This window comes from Uranotaenia lowii, chromosome 3 (genome assembly GCF_029784155.1).
Source record: "Uranotaenia lowii strain MFRU-FL chromosome 3, ASM2978415v1, whole genome shotgun sequence".
Taxonomy (NCBI): Eukaryota; Metazoa; Arthropoda; class Insecta; order Diptera; family Culicidae; genus Uranotaenia; species Uranotaenia lowii.
Genome location: NC_073693.1, coordinates 262,871,355 through 262,894,445, shown reverse-complemented (window position 1 = coordinate 262,894,445; position 23,091 = coordinate 262,871,355). Strand labels below are relative to the sequence as shown.

Sequence of the window (23,091 nt, the reverse complement as noted above, 5' to 3'; positions counted from 1 at the left end):
CTCGTTCAAAGACAACCAGACATGCAGAGCAAACTGGAAGAGTTCACCGAAAGCTCCAAGGTAACAGGTCTCAAAATTAATGTCGGAAAGGCCAAGTCGATTGAAATCAACACAGTGAGTCTTTCCAATTTCGTGATAGCTGAGCAAAAAGTTGAGAAAGTGGAGTGCTTCCAGTATCTTGGTAGCCAGATAACGCATGATGGTGGTACCAAAGAACGACATCGAAATCCGGATCAGAAAAGCCCGATTTGCGTTTGCGAGTCTCCGAAACATCTGCCGGTCACGCCAAATCTCTCTACGAACGAACTAAAACGTCAAATCCGTATTGTTCTAGGGTGTAAAACTTGTAGCACATATGCGGTGACGACTCGAAAACTGTAAGTTTCGTGAATTGCTGCCTGCGGAATATAATCTGCGCTTGGTGGCCTGGTAACTGGATCTTAAAAGAAGAACTATATCGCCGGTTCTTCAATGGACGCTAGAAATCGAGATTCAGAACATAAGTGGAGATGGATTAGGCACACGCTGCGAAAAGATGAGAACGAGATTTGCAGAGAGGCGCTTGAATGGAATCCAAAGGGCATCGAAGGAGAGGCAGACCCAGAATCTCGTAGCTCGTAGCGGCGAAGCCTAGCCAACGAAATTCGAACTGTCGACGAGAATCTTGACTGGGTCCAAGTGAAATGCTGGCTCCGGATCTTCAACAGTGGAGGTATTTTACCACGGCCCTATGCGCCGGAGAATCGACGCGGGACCTTTGAGTAAGTAAGTAAAGTCTGCTTCATTTAATATTGGAACAAATTCTTTTGCTCATTGTGGCGCTCCTAGTGGACGGATTTGGAAACTTTTTTCACCCACGTGTCGGGAAATTCATTACCTTTCACCATGTATTTATTTCATAACACCAAACGATAGCATTTTGTAAACAACCGCCATGGAAGCCGAACGGAGTGATCAAATTGTGCACAGTTTTCTTGAAAATCCATTGTTGTCGGCATCGAAGCTAGCTAAACAGCTTAAAATGCCCAGAAATACCGTATGGCGTGTTATCAAGCAGTACAAGGAAACATTGACGACGGCTCGGAAGCCGCATTCGAAGCGTCGGAGTGGAACTGTCGACCGGAAACTGCGTGGGAAAGTCATCAAGGCCGTCAAGAGGAGTCCCAATCTTTCAGACCGCGATTTGGCCAATAAGTTCCAGGCCGCTCACAGTACGGTGCGACGAATTCGTCTCCGGGAAGGAATAAGGTCATTCCGAGCCAGCAAACAGCCAAATTGGACGCTGAAGCAGAACAATGTGGCCAGAATCCGTGCTCGAAAGCTGTACGACCAAGTGCTGACCAAGTTCGACGGATGTATTCTGATAGACGATGAAACCTACGTGAAGGCGGAATTTGGGCAAATCCCAGGTCAAAAATTTTATTTGGCGACGGCTCAGGGGGATGTACCTGCAAAATTTAAGTTCGTGTTTGCGGATAAATTCGCCCGCAAGTACATGATTTGGCAGGGGATATGCAGTTGTGGACAGAAAACCAAAGTCTTTCTCACTGACAAGACAATGACATTAGAAGTCTACAAAAAAGAGTGCCTACAGAAACGGATTCTGCCGTTCATTCGTGCCCACGACCGTCCAGTAATGTTTTGGCCGGACCTCGCAAGCTGCCATCACAGCAAAACGGTTATGGAATGGTACGCAACGAACGGGGTCAGCGTAATACCGAAGGACCTCAACCCCCCAAACTGCCTCCAGTTCCGGCCGATAGAGAAATACTGGGCAATCACGAAGCGGAGGCTTAAGGCAAAGGGAAAACTTGTTAGGAACATGACTCAAATAACGAACTGGTGGAATCAAATCGCCAAAACGGTGGACGAAAAGGGTGTGCGCCGCCTAATGTGTCGTATTACGGGAAAAGTACGAGAATTTCTTCGAAACAGCAATGAATATTTTTTTTAATTTTTTTTATGAAAGAGTAAAGAAAATGCTACATTTGTATGAAAAAGAAATTATGAATTCGTCAATAAATGACTGAACTACACGCAATTGTTTGTGTTCCAATATTAAATGAAGCAGACTTTAAATAAGAGTGAGTAAAACTGAACTGAAAGATTTTCAAAAGCTACAAACCTTTGATAACAAATATATGAAAACAACAGTATTGCTTGATTACATAACCGAGCACAAAAATCCATCCTCTAATGAACTGGAAAGCGTTCGACGAGTGAAATAATTCAAAAAGAATTAAGTTTTTGGATTTGTTTTTTGGTTCGTTTAAAGTCGTTTTAACATCTTATGTCATTCGCGACTTAAAGCTTAGTTCTTTTAGAAATGGGACAGTTACGAATGCCTGTATCTAAAAAACCATTCGTTTAAACGAAATACTTTCTTTGAAGAAAAATAAGGTAATGTTATGATCTTTTATGGAAAAATTTGAAAAAAAATATTTACCGTTTTTGGTTAAAGAAATTTCTACTTTATTCTTGGTATCTCCCATTGGCCGGCGCACACTTTTTTCAGTCATGGTATTGATCAGTTTCTCCAACTTATACTTCGTAAAATCTATATTTCAGGTGGCTTCACCCTCCTTCTTCAATTTTTGATACTTTTTGGTCCAATACTTCTCTGGAAACTGGAAACTGGAAGCATTTTAGTGGATACAGTTGTTCCGAAATGAACAAATTTGATTATTTTTGACCACATTTTTGTACGTTTTTTTCCGGTACCGGTTTTACAGCTTAAGCGCTTTGGAACTATCAAAAAATATATGTTTGAGGTTGGATTTCAATGAGTCATCACTAGGCAACACTATCAGCTTATCGGAGAAAATTGTTTTGGACATTTCAGCGATCTACCCTTAGTTTTTCGTTTATTAAAAATTAAAAATGCTGGTATGAGACTTGACTTCCTTGATGACCCTTAACCGTTGTTGCCGATCATGTGCTTCACTCCAATGCTTGATTTGAACTTTGTGGACATTATTTACAGTGTTTGCATACTTATCCACCACAAAAACTCAGTAATTCTTTGAATAATCAACGGTTTTTTCAGCTATCAATTTGATAATGACGTATTTTAAAGGAAACTGTGCAAAATAATTTTTTTCTTTTTCTCTTGCATCGTACATATCTCAAAAACGCGTAAAGTTTAAATTTTGAAAAAAATAGGTCGAATAGTATTTTTTACAGGCAACAAAATGCTGTCAAAGTTTTTAATATCCAATAACTAGTTAACGAGCTATTAGCAAATGAAAATGTCCCATTTCTAAAAGAACTAAGCTTTATACCAACGATGCAGTTGGCGGACAGTCATTAAAAAACTTATCCGGTACGACTGTTATTGATGTTTACTCTTGGGCTCGAGCTCACGGACATCGGCTTAGGAAGCAACTGACTTGCCGCTTGAGCTATACCACAAGCCATTGGAATAATTTGGAATAATTTGGAATAATTATAACAAAACCTCCGATTTATGATTAAAACTAACTGTGAAATCAGCTCCTAAAATTACTGATTACCGAGCGTGTTCGAATAAAAGGCTTCCGATTAACGAGCGAACACTGCATCTTTTTTTCATATTATCTTAGGCTGGAAAAATTTCAAATCCATCTTTTGTCACTCGGAGTTGGAACATCGCGAGGGGGGAGGGGGGTCAATTAAAACTAATGCGAAAAACAAATAAATTGGAATAAATTGCACGGAAGCTTGTATGCAACAAAATTGCACACTATATCGTTGCACAAAACTTATAAATCAAGTAATTTCTTTATCGAATAATTCAATCAAATCAAGAAAACAAAAGGTGAAACAACTCCCATCTTCTAATCCTATCTTAAATAATTTGTTTTTTGGTCTTGTAATCTTTCAGATTGGATTCAGATGGATTTTTTATCGAAATTTACATAAATTTCTTCAAACTTTATTTATTTCCCCCTTTGGGTTTTTGGAATTTTCAAAGGGGACAAAGGGGACAAAAGAAGAAATCTATATTTGTTCCAGCCTTATTTAACAACAAAAAAACCATTAGAGCAAAGAGAAAAAGTGGCCCAAAATACCTCACTCTCTCTTACTTATTTTTTTTTTGTAAAGTTCATGTAACGTTAACAGTAAAATATATTGCGATAAATTTTTGCCAAGTTATATGTACACAAAGTTGAGGAAAATGTATTCGTGGAACAAAAAGAACACAAAAAACTTTATCCAGCGTTATGTTGTTTGATTTTTATGTTTCACTTAACTTTAACTGTTCAAACCTTAGCGATGATTATTCTTTTCAAACTTTGTTCCAATTTCAATTAAATTAAATGAAAAAAAATTGATTCAAAGTTTATTGGTGTATCAAAATTTCGGTAAAACGAAGCAACATATTCGAATGTTTTTATTATCAGTCATTTTTGACACGCTTATTAAAGGTATCTAGGGGCGAGATAGCGGCCTATCAGCAGGAACTGATTTGTAATAGAAAAAGCTCTCTATTTCAACCGCCCCCATTTCCAGAAAACGAAACAGGTATAGGAGCTGATAACGTCCGAAAAAAAAACAAATAACAAGCAACATTGGACGTGTTATCAAACTAATGATAAGGGTCCATTTGAGTGTATATGTATGTGTATTCGCTGTTGCCAGCCGCTGATAAGAGCGTCCCCGCGACCCCGTGTAACGCGTTGCAACTCAGAACACTGGTAATTCAGAGGATGGCGTACTGTCCGCTACGCGGTTATCTTATCAGGCTGCGCTAGCTCCAACACCCGGACGCAAGCAAAACGATTGGACTGAAATTCCTATGGGGCGAGCGAATCTGCTCCACACATTATCTTGTTCCGTCAGTGTAAATGACATGGAAAAGCATTTATTAAAAGCAGCGCGTATACCCGCATCTAATCTTTACGCCTTCGAAGACGCGTCCAGTCGCATCCGTTATCAGCTACAAATATTAATAGTACACCTTATCGGGAGTTGAGGTTGAGGTTTTGGGCCTAGAAAACCGGCCGACCTCATTTCTACCTTTCGAGAACAAAACGCAGCTGATGATCGAAGATGCGTTTCCTTCTCCACCCGGAGCAGCTGATATGGGCGCTCTGGTAGGATTAGACAACTATGGTAGCATGACGCCGCGCCGGTAGCTTTTTATTTAAATGATCGAAAAATCTACTATCAAGTGAGGTTGAAAGAAGGAAAGAGGTGACTGGCGGCGTCTGTTTTATAAGATAATTTATCAATTTGATTCCACGTGTACGAACAGTTTATTTATTGAAATAAAGACAGTGATATTTGATAAGACACAGAGCACTTTTGATCCTGGTCAGAGTAAATGTCCAGAACATTAATTTCAGGTTTTTATTTCTATTACCAACTGACAGAAGAAGAAATGGAAGTGATTCTTATTTTATATTCACCTTAAACATGAATTACGATAGATACACTCATCTTCGGGTTGTAGCATCATTTTGTTAATATATGACAGAGATTTCATTCCATGTTGGAAAATAAGCTCGCCCGAGCAGACTTTGATGCCTACGCCAATAGCATTCAATGCCAAAATGATAGCTTGATATGTTCCCAGATACCGATGCCAAAACTAGGATCCATTTAAAAATAAAAATCATTGAATATAATTACAAACCAATATCAAAGCAGAAAAATTATAACAAAATGATAGCACGATTAGGTATTGATTTTCCAACGACATCTAAATAAAGCATCATAAAGCAAAACTAGGCATCATTAGGGTATTTTTATTTCATAAATTTTTATTTTCACTTCGAGGTATGCCGAATACAATCTTAGAATAAAAATTATTCAAATAATGAAAACTAATCGATTTTAGGAGTTTGAAAGTATGACGATGCAAAATTTTAGAATCATTCGACACCAAAAAGTGGCATCCCTGCGCTTTTAATATGGTGGCTAAACGAGGATTCAGTGAAACCTGCACTTGGCATAACTGAGGAATTCACATATGGAAATTGAGACGCAAATTTTGGCATTGTACCATCTTTGATGATAATGATAATGAGAGCAAATTTTATTTTCATGGCATGATAGTCAAATCTATATATATAAAAAGCAATTATCTGTATGTTTGTTTGTTGGTTTGTCCTCTATAGACTCAGCCGTCTTAAGAGCTAGAGGTCTGAAATTTGGCATGGATACTCATTAGGACCAGGAATGATGAAAAATGTTTTTAGATTTTTGGACGACCCCTTCTGAAGGGGGTCGTCCATACAAGACAAACATTGTTTTCACGTTATTGTCGTTATTTTCCGTCGGATTGTGATGAAAATTTGCACATAAGTATTTTGAGAGACGAGTAATCGATTACAGTTATCAAATTTAGTGTAAGGGGTCGGCAAAAGGGGTCGTCCATATCCACTAATTAATGTTTTTGCGATATTGGCTTTATTTTACATTGGACTGGGATGAAAATTTGCACATGAGTGTTTTGAGAGACGTGCAATCGATTACAGTTATCAAATTAAGGGTCAAGGGTCGGCCAAAGGGGTCGTCCATATCCACTGATTAATGGTTTTGCGATATTGGCATTATTATAGATCGTATTGTGATGAAAATTAGCACATGAGTCTTTTGAGGAACGAGCAATCGTGTTCAAGTTTCGAATTGCAGATCAGAAGTCGGCTGAAGGAGTCGTCCATACCCAACTTTAATGTTTTTGCGATTTTGATGTTATTCTACATTGGATTGAGATAAAAATTTCCGCATAGGAGTTTTGAGGGACGCTCTTTTGCTTTCAGGTTTCAAATCTTGACTCAGGGCTCGGCAAAAGGGGTTATTATCTGTTCACTGTTTTGACGATATTCTCTTGATTGAGCATAGAATTGTAATGAAAATCGACACATGGGAGTTTAACAGAAAAGATGATTGATTTCAGGTGTCAAGTTTTGAATCGTGATCAAAAAAAGGCCGTCCATGATAGTTGCTCACTGTTTTCGCGATATTGTCGTGATCATGCATCGGATTGGGGCGTCTATATTCACTGTTCACTTTTTTAAACTTCTTGGCCATATTTTACATATAATTTGAAAAGAAAAAATGGCACAAGGGAGTTTTGAGGAACATAAAATTGGTTTCAATTATCGAATTTCGGGCCATGGGACAGAAAAAGAGGGTTTCATTGAAAGTTTAGTGTTTTGTGCAATAATTTTGTTGGAGGCAGTTTATTGATACCAATTTAAGTGTGAAGGTCAAGCAAAAGAGTCGTGCACATAAACAAATAGTACATGTTTCTGCCATAATGTCTAGATTTTGCAACCGATCGAGAAGAAAACACTCTCACATAAATTTTAAGAAAAAGCCAATCAACTGTTTAATTTCAATTTCAAGTAATAGTAATAGTAGCGACTTTAAACACTGTTGAAATTTTTCCCCAAAATTGTCGAAAGAATGTTTCGGATTCATTTTCTTAACTCATTTTGACGTACCAATGATTTAAAGCGAAACGAAGTTCGTACGGGATCAGCTAGTTACATATAATTTTTGCTCGGGTGTGATATCAAAATAAAAAAAAATTAAATGGTTCCACGCGCAAAACATGCTTTGAACCTATGTGAGGGCAAACAAAAAACAGCTTCCTGGATGGATGGAATGGAACTTGTTTTATTCTATGTTTGTTTTTTTTTTTTAAATGATTTGGCATTAAATTCACTAGAGTTTACAGCATTTTTGAACTTTGTTAGCTGAAAATTTTTTTTATGAAAAATCAGCCGCTTAACCCGAAACATAAATTTAAAAAAAAACTGAGTTGAAAGTTCAAATATTACCGGCTACATAACATCCAACTAAATCTTGAATCGCTATATTTTTTAAATATATCTATTCGTGATGTGGTCTTCAGTTGAAATGTTCAAAAGACTTTAAGATAAGGTGAGTGACCATACTTTGGACCTTCTAGTTTCTTTGGTTCTAAAATGCCAAAAATTGTAAATAATTAATTTATTTGATATAGATTTTAGGAATTTCCTTTCCGGTTCGAATGACCAATGTTCGGGGGGTACCAACCAAAAAATTCCTCGGTCAATGAGGTCGTTGACCTGCTTCCAAGCTACCTGGTAATGGGCTTTTGTAATTTCTAGTGAGTCGATCATAGCCTTCGGCTCCACTAGTAAACAACCTTTTAAGTAATGGAACTTCTCCACATCCGGAAGATCCTATTTCCAGTGGATGAGAGAAGTGTAGAGGTCCCGGAAGCTAAACCAGTCATCGATGTTTCCGTCGAAGCTCTGGAGTTTAATTTGCGCAAGCGGACGTGATCCAAACTACCTTGAGCTGAGAAATCTGCAACGCGACTCGAGTTGTCAAGCACCGTAGAATCGTTCGAATCCTTAACCAAAGATACCGTCACTTCAAGATAAAGAAGTGGGCTTTGCCGCGAACATGAATTCTTCTATACGAACTTTCGATGTTCGCAACGCCACCTTAAGAGTTCGGGCAACAGGATTCATGCATCTAGCCATGGTAACCAATGTGTGTCTTGGAAAAACAAATCTGCTTTAAAAGTATATCTGTTGGAAGTGAGTACTTCAGAGCCATCTACAATGCTTTAAATGCTAAAAATATATTTTGGTAGACTTTTGGACGAATTATTAACCATATATTGCCATTCGGGAAAAAAATTGATTTGAATTTGAATTAAACCGAAACTATGCTTTTCTAATTTTACTCTGTTCGAGAAGAAAATCATCTATTGAATGCTCAATTGAGAAGCTTTTTGTTTATGAAAACAAGTACGTTGAAATTGATACCAACAGTGCTAATACGAACAACGGTTGCTTTGATAATTTTCTATGTTATCTGACGTTGAAGTTGTTGAATACTCAAACCATTGACCCCCATGGAGGGTGTATAAGGCTTAACACGATGACAAGGATCCAGATACCCGCACCAGTTGCGGACGGATGACGATTCGACCACTTCAATTAATCCGAATATCCAATTCACACCTGCAGCATGCATGGATGGGGATCCAGGCTCGCACCAGTTGCGAGAGCACCGAACGCGTCGTCTATGCCATCAAAATGTGGCTCAAGGATTTCGGATATGCTCAGAATTCCAGATTTTCCGAGCGAAATGTTGAACTCTGGCGATATGGTTTTGGAAGAAACGTCGAACTGTGGGTGTTAGAAATTGGAAATCCAATGGCTTCGGCCGAACATACACTGAAGTTAAGTATGTTTACGATACAAAATCGGATTTGGCGCTACTTCAGTGCTCCAATGTTCCCGAACCATCAACTCGATCGGTTTCCCAAAAAATTATCCAGCTATGAATTGCTCCACTATACTGGAGATAGTGGTCACAATTCACTCCATGGTACGGTCGAATAGGAATTGGTTGTAGAATATTGTGTTAGCATGAATCCATTTACAAAAGAAGCTTCGACTGACATATGTAATATGGGCTCAACTTACATGTGATTACCTTTTTGGGCGCAAATGTCCAGTCACCGAGAATACAATTAAATGATGCTAAATAGCGCGCGCTTTTCCTTTAACAATGGCTCTGCGTAAGGACTATTGTTACATGCAGAAGCGTCCAAATCTCGAATTTGCTTCCCAAATATCCACCGTACATCCGGTTCGAAGGACCAATGTCCGGGGGAACCAACCAAAAATTTCCTCGCGTGGACAGATGAGGTCGTTGACCCGCTTCCAGGCTACCTTTTGTTATCCAGGAGCACGTTCATAAGGTGCTCATCAACCAATAATAGAGTTCACACGTTTTTGTAGTTTCGTAAAGTTCGTTTATTCGCGGCACAAATAACAAAATCCAGCGTTTTAAGGAAACACAAACTTGTTAAACAAACTTTATTTTTAATAACTAACAATTTTGAAACTTAAACTAAACATGCTAACTAGTATAAAAAAAAACTATAAACTGGAGTGGCCGATTGCCTTCTTCGTGCAACGACATGCACCGGAGATCCGAATCCAACTGCCGAATACCGTCGAAATCCGCCGAATCGATACTGCTGACGCGAATCATGAACTCTCCGGAGTTCCATCCGCGATGTTTTCTCTTATCAGAGAATCTCCGCCGTCATTATCACCCGTCCTTATTGGTGATGATACTCTGATGATGGATGATGATGCACTGGCTGAGAATGGGTGACGAAACAATAGACCGATAGGCTGGAGGGAGATCATGAATCAACTGCTTTGTTTCAGACCATGATCTCCCTGTTTACTTATGGGTTTACTTATGAGCACAAAAGTACTCATCAGAGATGGACACTGTGTTGGCAGGCATGGCAAAAACACCGAACCGTGCGGCACTGGTGCCTTGTCCCACTAAGAACACGCCACCGAGTGCATACCATCAAGCACTCGGTGGCAGTGCTCGATCGAGACGCTGCATTGTAGCGATCAAAACACCGGTGTCAGTGGCGGTGCTTTGCTTATCGTTCGGCAAACACCGGAGCCGAGTGCTTTAACTTCGGAAAGGCACCGGAGCCGAGTGCCTTCTGGTTCGTGAAAGCACCGGAGCTACATGCTGCTTGCTAGCACTGAGTAGCAAATTCGAACGATCATACCCAACAGCGCGGCGGTAGTAGGTACCGTGTGGAGTTTGTTATTGGGATGGATTTGAATCATTTGGGGTGAAGTTTATTACTTCACTGTACAGTTGTCCATCAAGATAGAAAGTTCATGTCTTCAGCAAAGTTGTTTGTATTGACATAATCTGTAACTTTGTCGAAAATATTAGTTTTCTATCTTGTTGGAGAACTGAATGGTACAGTAATCATCTTCACTCCATTGATCAACTACACTCTGCTCTACGGTACCAATTTTTTTTATTCCGCTTCAGATCCTTGTGCTTTCCTAAATGGAAATGGTAATGCGTTTGGGATGAGATTGTTCGGGTGGAGAAAAAGTTGGTATAGAATGATTTTGTTTTTCGACAGCGGATTTAATTTTTCGCAATAAGGCTGGAACATTTTTTTTAAATGTTTCATTTGATCAATCTTATACAGGGCCGAATTAAGCCATAGGGGGGCCCGGGGCAATTTTTTCTCGGGGCCCCTATGATTCGATTTTTTGTTCAAATGCTATCCCAGAGAACACAAAACATTTTAAACGTAAAAGAACTGGATATGAATGAAATTTTTGGTAGAAGAATAGTTTTAGTACCTTCAAATAAAAATTATCAATTAATCAGGTGCAAACATTGTGGAAGAGCTCGGACATTTTTAAGCAATGAAAGCTCTGTTTTTAGCTTCAAAATTTTACATTTAGTTCTCAATTTTTGTTAATACCCTTATCACCAACTACAATTCTCTGATTTAGAAAAATGACCGGATTGATATTTTAAATGATTTTCATTTTATCATTGATCGTCTGGTTTGTGATTCATCGAGAGATATTTACCTCATGACAATTGAGAAGTTTCATGTAGATTTGAAACATTGAAAACAAAAAAATAAACAAAATAATGAAATTCAAATTTCATAGAGATACAGATATAAGAGTTTAAGAATTCAACACTAAAAATAAGATTAAATTCACAATTATCTGTGAAACACAAAAAAAAACGTTTTCATGAAATGTTTATGAATGTGATTCTCATCAGATAAAAAAAATTGTTATCATATTGTTATTCTAAATGTGGCAAAACTGGTATAAGTGCCAAAATGATCATTCGAAAAAAAAAATAGATTAGAGCTTTAATGTTTAAAAAACAGATTCAGTTATCATGGAAAAAGTCAGATGAGGAATCCTAATGACCATGAAACTGAACTTCACTAACTGAAGAACCAACACAAGACTTCAAAATGTCAATGAATTGGATCTGGAAAAAGATAAGATTAAAAACATAGAAATATTCAAGTTAAGAGAATCACTCAATGATATTTGCAACTTAACTATGAGATCATTTTTAAAAATAAGTTGAAAATGTTCATATGAATGTTCATAACATGAGAATTTCAAGTCTGATATTGTCTGATTTCAAGACAGATATTGTGAGGGAAATTCAAAAAAGAAACTCTGTACTGTTGATTGGTCCAATTTAGACAACTACAAAAGATTTTATTTTCGAAATTTTGGAGGGAAAAGGGTTGAGAAATTTATAAACCAACGGAAATTTCAATATAAATGATCGATAAGTGAAAATAATAAAAATACCCGGTATTAACCCGGATACTGTCCGGATTAGATTCTGAAATGTTTATCATAAAGTTGCTCTGTTCTCTCTTTGCAATGTGAGTCTGTTTTGGTAAAATTAACTGCTATTTTAGTGCAGTAAGCATGACTTGGAAAGTTAAAATAAAAATAAACATCATTATTGTGTAAGACGTTTGTATGCAATGAAAATAAGGAGATGTTTTTCTTAATTTCCCCTGTTCTGTACAGAATTCTGACATGTTCATATTCTTCTAAATTTTGGTTTCGAATTCGGTTCACATACTTTTGTCCAGATTTTGGGGTGATGTTTTTGGAAATTCAATGCCAAGATTTTGAAATTCTTAGCTCGCAGAATGCTGGAGAGCTTCTTCACTGCATACTCTAGGGGGCCCCCTTAACTTATGCAAGAGAAAAACTATTCTAGATATTATTTCCCGGAGGCTTCTTTAGTTGTAATATTTCATGTTTTCATTCCGATTTTCTAGTTTTGATTTATTTTCAGAGATTTGTAGAAATTGAAGTAGGAGTATGATTAGAGGAATGTTAAAACTTTTATTCCCTCGGGGGGCCCTCTTTAATCCGGCCTTGATCTTATACAAACTCTCAAGTATAATGAATAAAAAAAAGGAACGATTGATTAGTATTAAAAGGTTATTTCTCATGTGTAGTTAACAAGTACCATAGTAAATAGGTCACTGTTCAACTTGAAAAACATCATGTTTGCCAAGTTTTTATTGCTTAGGCGCAAACGTTCATGGGTTGATCCAGAAAGAATTTTGTTATCTATAAGTTATATGAGCGAATAATGATGAGGACTGGTTTGCGGTTGTTTTGAAATTTGAATGCCATCGAAAAGTTTTCATGAAACAATATTAAAAGTCAAAAAAGCCAATTGGCTTGATCTGTGTTACTTGGGATACGAAAAAAAATCACCCATAACGAGAGATTCGTTTTGCAAACGAACTGTTGCAAAATACACTGGTTGGAATGGTTCAACAAATTGGTGTATGAACTGCCAGTCGAGGGTTTCCAACAAAAATTCCATATCAAATCATATAAGTTTATTTCTAATTTTTTTTTCATTTTCCTCCCATTCCCTTCTTGATCATCCAAAGGGTCCATTGACAAAAGAAGAAAAACAAATTTTGTTCCGGCCTTATTGCGAAAAATTAAATCCGCTGTCGAAAAACAAAATCATTCTATACCAACTTTTTCTCCACCCGAACAATCTTATCCCAAACGCATTACCATTTCCGTTTAGGAAAGCACAAGGATCTGAAGCGGAATAAAAAAAATTGGTACCGTAGAGCAGAGTGTAGTTGATCAATGGAGTGAAGATGATTACTGTACCATTCAGTTCTCCAACAAGATAGAAAACTAATATTTTCGACAAAGTTACAGATTATGTCAATACAAACAACTTTGCTGAAGACATGAACTTTCTATCTTGATGGACAACTGTACAGTGAAGTAATAAACTTCACCCCAAATGATTCAAATCCATCCCAATAACAAACTCCACACGGTACCTACTACCGCCGCGCTGTTGGGTATGATCGTTCGAATTTGCTACTCAGTGCTAGCAAGCAGCATGTAGCTCCGGTGCTTTCACGAACCAGAAGGCACTCGGCTCCGGTGCCTTTCCGAAGTTAAAGCACTCGGCTCCGGTGTTTGCCGAACGATAAGCAAAGCACCGCCACTGACACCGGTGTTTTGATCGCTACAATGCAGCGTCTCGATCGAGCACTGCCACCGAGTGCTTGATGGTATGCACTCGGTGGCGTGTTTGAAACAGAGAACACAGTGCAGTGCGTGTTTTAGACATGCCTGTGTGTTGGTAGTAAAGGAAGATCGTGTACCAATCCAACTCAGCTACGCTAGATGATCTCCTTGGCATTGTCGAGGTTTGGTCTTTTGATTAGGGTTCATTTGTGGTACGATCGTTGAGTTGCATGCGTCATCATCGTACATGAAAACAAGGAACTCTTATCCATCCTTCGTCATGATTTGCAATAAAATTTTATTCTAATATTATTTTCAACGTTTATAAAAATGTACTTCCTCTTAAGTGGTAAAACAGGCAGCTCAATTTTTAAACGGGGATCATTTTGAGGGATCCGAGTGAATAAGAAAAGTCTTGTTTTTGTATTGGCCAAGCTAAAAATTAAAGGGAAACCATTATCGGTGTGATAAATATGAACTTTACTACCTATTTGTCCTAAAATGAATTATTATAAAGAGTGTCCAGGATGAAATAGCCACACACAAAACTGATTCGCAAAATTCGAGTTTGTCATTCGATTGCCATCAAATTTTCAGGGATTGGGAAAAGCCATAAGATTCTGCACAACCTGTGAATAAACCGTTTTTGGCATGTAAACCAATACTTTCTTCAGTTCCTCGACTGTCTTCACTACCTTAGATCGTTTAAGAAGATGCTACTTCATAATCGGCCAGTACTTCTCGATGGGGCGGAGCTCCGGAGTGTTGGGAGGGTTGAAAATTTTCGGCACGAAATTGACCTCATTGCCCGCATACCACTTCAGCACGTCCTTGGAGTAGTGGCATGATGCGAAATCCGGCCAGAAGATTGTTGGGACGTTGTGGGCCTTCAGAAGAGGAAGCAGCCGCTTCTGGAGGCACTCTTTCATGTAGGTACACCCATCCATTCATCGTGTTCTGGGTCACGAAAGGTGCACTTCGCTTCTCGCACGTGCAGATGGCTTGCCAAACCAGGAATTTATTCGCAAATTTGGACATCTTCTGAGTGCGGATATGCTCCGGAACGCTGAACTTATCCTTGGCCGTGAAAAACAGGTTCCCGGGGATCTGTTTGAAGTCCTCCTTCACATATGTTTCGTCGTTCATGATGCAGCATTCAACTTTCGTCAGCATGTTGAGGTACGACTTCCTGGTACGGGTGTTGGCGGACTTGTTCTGCTTCTCGTCGTGATTAGGGGCCTTTTGTACCTTGAACGTTCGAAGCCCAGCCTTAAATAGTTTTGGCTTTCTGGACAAAACTTCGGCTTAGGTGCAGCTTCTTAGCCACATTCGAACGGAGGCGTTTGGGTTTCGGTTGATAGCCCCAACTATGCGGTTGTGGTTTTTGGTATTGTACGGAATACTTTTTCCTTCCACCCAAATTTTCATTAAGTTCTACTCAACGGTTAAGAGTTAGAGCAATTTGATAGTGTGGCCTTTTCATCGTGGACACCCTTTAAGATTATTTTCAAGAAAGGGTCCAAGGAACGTCTCGGTAGTCGAGTGGTTAGCGTGGTAAGACGGTAATCGCTGGTCAACTGATAGCATGGGTTTGATTCCCATCTCGGTACTAGATGTTAAATGTTAATCTTACGTTGTATACGTCATTTATTCAGTCTGTAAAGCTTAAACCGGCTAAGACGGTGTATGGGTTTTTTTTTAAAGAGTTTCAAGAGTTCAATTTGATCTCAGCGCGCTTCATTGAAAGACCGGATGATTTTAGAAATGTTACCAATCATCATTTGTCACTTCTGAAGTGTTTTCCAAAAAAAGAATGGGTACAGTGAAATCTAAAACCATCATGCCAAAACATGTCTCAAGCAATTTCAAATTGCTTATTTGATTTCGAATTAGATGAAAGTCGAATTTAGACAAGATATCTTCAAAATAGTTGTAAAAAAGAACGACGCTCCTTAACCTTATGCATTCCATACTTTTTCCTTATAAAGTCGTACGGCCGGGCCATTCTGGACGATTTAAAAAAAATAGGCAAAATCAGAACATCAAAGAGGAAAATGATAGAAAATTACTTGAAATTTGATTTTTGCATTGGTTTTTTCATTGGTGTAAGGCTATGATCATTTAGTATCCGGGCACTTTATTATGGTTATGAAAAGGACTCTGTAGGATATGACTTCAACCCTGTTCAACAGTATAGAGAGAGTTATTAAGAGAGAGAGCGAAAGCCTATCCGAAGTTTTGAGATGAGGGATTAGTTCAGTTGTAGTGCAACAGCGAACCGTACCAGCCGCAATAAAAGTAATTGTCCGAACTGTATTGCGTTCGTTTATTTCAACCGAAATATTCTTCACCGGAGAACTCTACAAAGGGCGCAATCGGCAGGATCGTAAGTATTTTTTTTAACGTTTGGTGGGAAGTGAAAACCTACGCTGGCCTGTGCAACTTTCGCTGTCTTGTTCATCGTAAACATGGAAGATTCCTAGCGTTTGATGTTTTTCTAATATGGCGTAAATTTTTTTCAAACAAGGTGAAAAAACAGAATGTGAACAGTGGAAAGAAATATGGCGGTGAAAGCATAAATTCGCCAGGAAAACTCTATTGTTGAGTGGTAGTGGTGTGAAAAATGAGACCAACGCAATGTTGTAGTCACTAACACTGAGAACAGCTCCCGCCTTTAGTGAAATGAATCATATGCATGTTGTTGCTGGAAAGAGAGTCCGACTTGTGTCGTAGTCATTTTTGCAAAGTGAGTCCAACTATGTGTTGCAGTCGTGGAAAAATGCAAGTGTGAACAGCGAGACCAAATGATTAATGCAGTCGCTAGAAAGAAAGAGTCCGACTTTTGGTCGCAGTCACGTTTACAGCGAGACCAGCTTATCGTTGCAGTCGCTCGTGTGTATTTTGTTGTGAAAAAGGGAAGAAAAAAAATATGTGCACTTTGAGAGGAACTGAAAGAGCCCGACGTTGAGTCGTAGTCGAACTGCAGGATCATGTGTGTGATGTATTTTGATGAGATGAGTTGAAAATGGGTGAGATGAAATGAAAATGTTAGAACGAAACTAATCGATTGGAGTTAGCTACGGTTGCTTTGTTATAAAAATAGTAGGTTATTGAATTTTTTCAAATATAAAACGGGAAAAGCAAACAATTTATAATCACATATGTAGAGTGAAATTTCGTTGTTCGGACATTGCATTGAAACATACTTTGATAACAGTTTAATGAAATAAATCGTACAGAAAAAACGCACAAATGGAATCTTGACGGTAAGTTTTCATTTCTTCTTTTAGATGAACGGAGGATCTGCTAACTGGCCTTTGCAGCCATTTAATGATGCCATTAATCCGCAAGGTTTGAGAAGAGAATGGGAGGAGTGGTTGCGCTCTTTTGAACTTCTCGTTGAGCTGAAAGGTGTGCAAACACAACATGAGAAGTTGGTCATGCTATTGACATATGGAGGGCGAGGCTTGCAGAGAACCTATTACAACGCAGGACCCGCACCAGAAGAAATTCACCCAGAACCAACCCGGATTCCTTATCGTCCAGAGGAAGAACCTGAATACGACAATGCGATTAAGAGGCTGAATAAATTTTTCGTGGGGAAGCATAACGATCGCGTTGAGTTGGAGATTTTCCGCTCAATGCGGCAAACCAACGAAGAAGCGTTTAATTTGTTTTTACTACGTTTGCGAGAACAAGCAGTGCGATGCGACTTCGGAGAACGAATTGAAAAAGACATTATGCAGCAGGTTACCATGGGTGCTCGCGATGAGAGAGTTCGTGACAAAGGAATGGAAAACGTCATGACTCTAGACGAAATAACCAATTATGCTGTCAATCGCGAAATCCTTTACAAGCAAAAAGAAAAGGCCAAATTTGTTGCTGATGAGTCTCTGGTTGCCACGGTTCAACGTGGCAATTTTCGTCGAGCTCCGTATCGGACCAACCGTTGGAAACAACCACAATCGAATCACCGGACAAGATTTCTGAATACTCAGTCTCGTCCGATGGTTAGGCGTAATGAATGCTACAACTGTGGAGCCGAAGATCACTATTGGCAGTCACCATCGTGCCCAGGTCGACGTATTAAGTGCAATAGATGCAACGTGACAGGGCATTACGGAAGAAAATGTCCAGGAAGACAGCAGAATTGGCCTACTCGTAACGTCTGGAAGCGTCCGGAAGGTGAAACGAATAATCTTGGAGAAGCTCCGTGGAAGGAAGAACTGCCTCGTCGTCCAACTGCAAGTGACGTGTCTGAGGTAGAGTAATCGTTTTAATTTTGTTCTATTATTCTTTGATTAATATTTTCTACATCCATGAACTAATTTGATAAATGAAATTAAATAAACCAAAAATGCGTAAATTTAAAAAAAAATTTTATCTTGTTTTAATAGGGACACTCATACCATCTTTTAAGAGAATCTGATGGAATAATAACTTGTAAAATCGACACTTTTCCAGTTCAATTTTTAATTGATTCTGGGTCTTCGATCAACTCTGTTACATCAGAAATTTGGGACAAAATTGGGAAAACCGATGTTAAAATATATAAGACAAAATTCCAATGCTCTCGTCAGTTCAAATCGTATGCATCTGAACAACCGTTGCAAATTTCAGCAATTTTTGAAGCATGGATTTCAGTGAATGAGACCAAACCGAAGGCATACGCTGAATTCTTCGTAGTGACTGGAGCAAACAAATGTCTTCTCAGCAAACAAACTGCTGAAGAGCTCCGTGTGCTGAAAGTAGGACTCGATGTACAACACGTTCAGACATTTAAACCATTTCCTAAATTTCCCAACATCGAAGTTAAGTTGACGATTGACGAAAAGATCCCACCCAAAAGAATTTCATACCTACGAGTTCCAAGCGCTATGGAGCAAAAAGTGGATGAAAAAATACTCGAAATGCTACGATGTGATATTATCGAGCCGGTGCAAGGTTCATCTGATTGGATTTCCCCTATGGTGGTCGTACCAAAAGGGAAAGACGATGTACGGCTTTGCATCAACATGAGGTACCCCAACACTGCTATCCAGAGAGAATACTACCCCCTCCCAGTTATTGACACTTTCTTAAATAGATTGAGAGGTTCGGTATGCTTTTCAAAATTAGATATTACATCAGCCTTTCATCATATCGAATTGCATCCCGACTCACGCGGCATAACCACTTTTATGACTGGGCGTGGACTTATGCGCTTCAAAAGATTATTTTTCGGTATAAATTGTGCGCCCGAAATTTTTCAGCGGGTAATGACCCAGATGCTGAATGGCATAGATGGCGTCATAGTTTATATAGACGATATTGTGGTGACAGGCCGCACCCGCCAAGAACATGACACCCGACTGAGACAAGTTTTGAAAGTAATTCGTCAGAACAATGCTTTGCTGAACGAGAAGAAATGTTCCTTTGGCGTAGACGAAATTGATATACTAGGGTTCAAAGTCAACGCGAAGGGAATTAGCCCGTCAGACGAGAAAATATCTGCTATTAAAAACTTCAGGAAACCGGAAACAAAAGAGGAGACTAGAAGTTTTCTAGGGCTGGTCAATTTTGTGGGCCACTTCATTCCGAAGTTATCTTCACGGTCCGAACCACTGCGGAAATTTATCCGTGGAGAGGTGGAGGTTTTCGGAAAAGAACAATGCGATGCCTTCGATGATCTCAGGAACGACTTGACAGTCAAAGTACTCAAACTTGGATTTTTTGATCCACTCGATGCGACTGAGCTTTACGTAGATGCGTCACCGAGTGGACTCGGCGCAGTCCTCGTCCAGCGTGATAAGGAGAACTTCCCCAGAATAATATGTTTTGCCTCAAAAGGATTGACAACATCCGAAAAGGTTTATCCTCAGACACAGCGAGAGGCCCTGGCTGTAGTATGGGCAGTAGAAAAATTCTACCTTTACGTCTTTGGTATGCATTTTATTTTGTACACCGACCACAAGACATTAGAATACATATACGGAGGAAAACATCAAGATGGTCGTCGTGCTTGTACCAGAGCAGAATCATGGGCTCTTCGTCTGCAACCTTATACTTTTACTGTTAAACACATTCCAGGTCACATGAACATATCTGACATTCTATCGCGTTTATGTCCAAATCAGGAAGCTGCGTTTGATGAAGCCTCAGAACATTTTCTCTTCGCTGTAGGGGAAGGTCTAACGGCAATAAACTTGGACGAGATTAGGAATGAGACAAGGAAAGATGGTACACTAACCGATGTTATTGAAGCTATGAAAACTGGTAATTGGCCGGCAAATTTAATACGATACGAGGCATTCAAAAAAGAGCTGGGTATCATGGAGGGTATTGTGATTCGGGACGAACGTATAATTTTACCGCAGAGTTTGAGGAACAAAGCACTGGATATAGCACACCGAGGGCACCCTGGCGTTATCGCAATGCGAAAAATTCTACGCGAAAAGGTTTGGTGGCCCTACATGGATAGGGATGTCACCAACAAAGTGCAAGAATGTGCAGGATGTGCGGCAGTTAGCTCGCAATTTCCTCCTGAACCTATGACAAGGAAAGAGATCCCGGAACGGCCATGGCAGGATATAGCAATCGACTTTTTTAGTGTCAAAGAGTGTGGTACTTTCTTAATAATAGTAGACTATTTCAGCAGATTTTTGAGGGTTATAGAAATGAAGCTTACCAGCGCATCGCACACCATCTCTGCGCTTCAAACCTTGTTTGATGAACATTTCTATCCGGAAACAATACGTTGTGACAATGGGCCACCCTTTGCGAGTCAAGAATTTGCTAGTTATTGTGCGAATAAAAATATACGATTGGTTCATTCTATACCGTATTGGCCGCAAATGAACGGCCTTGTGGAACGGCAAAACCAAGGATTGCTACGAGCTTTACGAATCGCAAAGGCTACAAACAAAGATTGGCGTGCGTCATTGAAAGAATATGTTCAAATGTATAACAGCACTCCGCATACCGTAACAGGAAAAGCCCCAATAGAACTTATGACCGGGCGACCTATCAAAGACCTACTTCCGTCGATTAGAACGGATCCTTACTTATATCGGGAAGAAGCAGTACGCGAAAGAGATGCAGTGGAGAAATTAAAAGGTAAAAAATACGCAGATAGCCGCAGACATGCCACACCATCAGATATTAAAGTAAATGATACTGTTATCGTACGGAGTTTCGATAATGGTAAACTCGAACCAAAGTTTAAATTGGAGCGTTTTCGGGTCGACAGAAGAGCTGGAAGTGATTGCAGGATCACTAACGATGAAGGAGTTTCGTATCGTCGTTCGGTTACTCACTTGAGAAAGTTGCCAAGGGAAAATGAAGGTTGGTGCAAAACTTTTTGTTCTTTTCGCGATGATTTATGTAATTTTATTCAATTCACTTAATTTATCCATTAATTATAATTTATTCTTTTTAGGCATTCTTACTTCCTCTCAAGGTTCCCCTGGAAAGGACGAGTCACGTGCAGAAACAACCGAGACCGGGAAAGATCCTAGCAAGGGCACAATGGAAGCAGAACAATTTAGACGGATGTCATCATCAGAAGGCGTTGCACCGATGGCTACGGCATCGGCCTCTTTTGGAGATATGCACCGAAATTTAAGGAACACTTCGCCAATCGAAAAACGTCCAGTACGACTACGGAAACCTAAAGTGCGGTATAGTCCGTGAAGTGTTACTCTTAACCATATAAACAAATTTATTTAATTATATTAGTGAGGGGGAAGGATGTAGGATATGACTTCAACCCTGTTCAACAGTATAGAGAGAGTTATTAAGAGAGAGAGCGAAAGCCTATCCGAAGTTTTGAGATGAGGGATTAGTTCAGTTGTAGTGCAACAGCGAACCGTACCAGCCGCAATAAAAGTAATTGTCCGAACTGTATTGCGTTCGTTTATTTCAACCGAAATATTCTTCACCGGAGAACTCTACAGACTCTCTTGCCTATTTTTGTCAGATTTTTAAGTTAATGTGTGTTTGAGATATTAACGATGCAAAAAGACATGGTAAAAATAATTTTGCACAAATTTGCGTCTTTTACGCATTTTGCGCCTCGAAAATTCTTCATTGTCGACTTGAAAACTCATAAACTGTTTATTTTTTTCTGATTCTTTTTTGGACCGAATGGTTAAGTATAAGGAGCCACTCTAGAATCCACACGAAGTTCAAATCAAGCATCGGAATGGAACCCTTGATGTTAAATATGGTAAAAAGTCTATGGTTATTAGGGATAACTGAATGCAGACCCCTTAAATAATGCAATTAATCCATTTCCGTCAGTCTAAAAGGGTGTTTCTTACTAGTAGACACCAAGTAAATAACTAACCGTGAACAGTTCCTTAGACTGCAATATGTGCAACCGGTTTTTACGCAATGAGACAGATGTGTCCTGATGGACGAAGAAATTTATGTTAAAACCGGATTTAAGAGATCAAATTTCTCGAGATGCCTACTCATGAAAAGGTTCCAACCAGATTCCAATTGCTTTTTCCAGGTGAGTTTGTGTTAAATATTATGATTTTGCAAAGGTTTTACTTCTGTTGTAAAAATAATAGATCAATACATGACTGACACAAGTGTGCAAAGATAAAAAAGAGATTTTATGAAAAAGTAAGATTATTTCTTTAAATTATTGATAAATATTTTTTTTTAATATTTTTATATTAAATGTCATATTAACACCTTCATTTCTTCATAGAAAGTTTTTCGATCAAATGAATAGTTTTTAAAATACAATGGTTTGTAACTGCCCGGATACTAAATGATCATAGCCTTAATCCGAACACCATCGACGTGCGAGTCGTATTCGTATAGAAAATGGATGTTCATTTTTCAATTAACTTTAAAAAATAGTTTAAGAAAACAAAAACTAAAACTTTTCAAAGTGGATTTTTTAAAATTTGATCAAGCAAATAATGTGAACAATCCCGAGGACCAAATCCAGGAAGATTTGAAAAATATCTGAGCCTCATAGCCAGATTTGACTTGTCTCGAATTCTTTATTGAATTTATGAGCAATCCCAGATATGTATTTTTTTTAAATTTTATATTTCGTAGTCAGATGTAAACAAGTCAAGTTGTTGATTTATAATTCAGTCGACTAATCGAGTTGAATTCGCTGCTAGTTTCTATGCAGAAAATGCTAATCGTGCCCCGATCAATGGTGTTTGTTCGCCCCGAGTCAACAAGTTAAGGTATAAACGCGTATATACCACCCATAAGAAAAAAAATAGGAGGT

At 38.8% G+C, this 23,091-nt stretch overlaps 1 protein-coding gene across 1 annotated transcript; it reads left to right on the top strand.

Annotated features, from left to right (window-relative positions):
- The first annotated feature begins 16,120 nt into the window (after positions 1 to 16,120).
- On the top strand, positions 16,121 to 21,632 carry LOC129750722 (uncharacterized protein K02A2.6-like). The gene is made up of 4 exons (XM_055745730.1): positions 16,121 to 16,239; positions 17,144 to 18,115; positions 18,251 to 21,176; positions 21,271 to 21,632. The coding sequence occupies exons 2-4, from the start codon at positions 17,144 to 17,146 to the stop codon at positions 21,522 to 21,524; spliced, it is 4,152 nt and encodes a 1,383-aa protein (XP_055601705.1). The 5' UTR covers positions 16,121 to 16,239; the 3' UTR covers positions 21,525 to 21,632.
- The last annotated feature ends 1,459 nt before the right edge of the window (positions 21,633 to 23,091 follow it).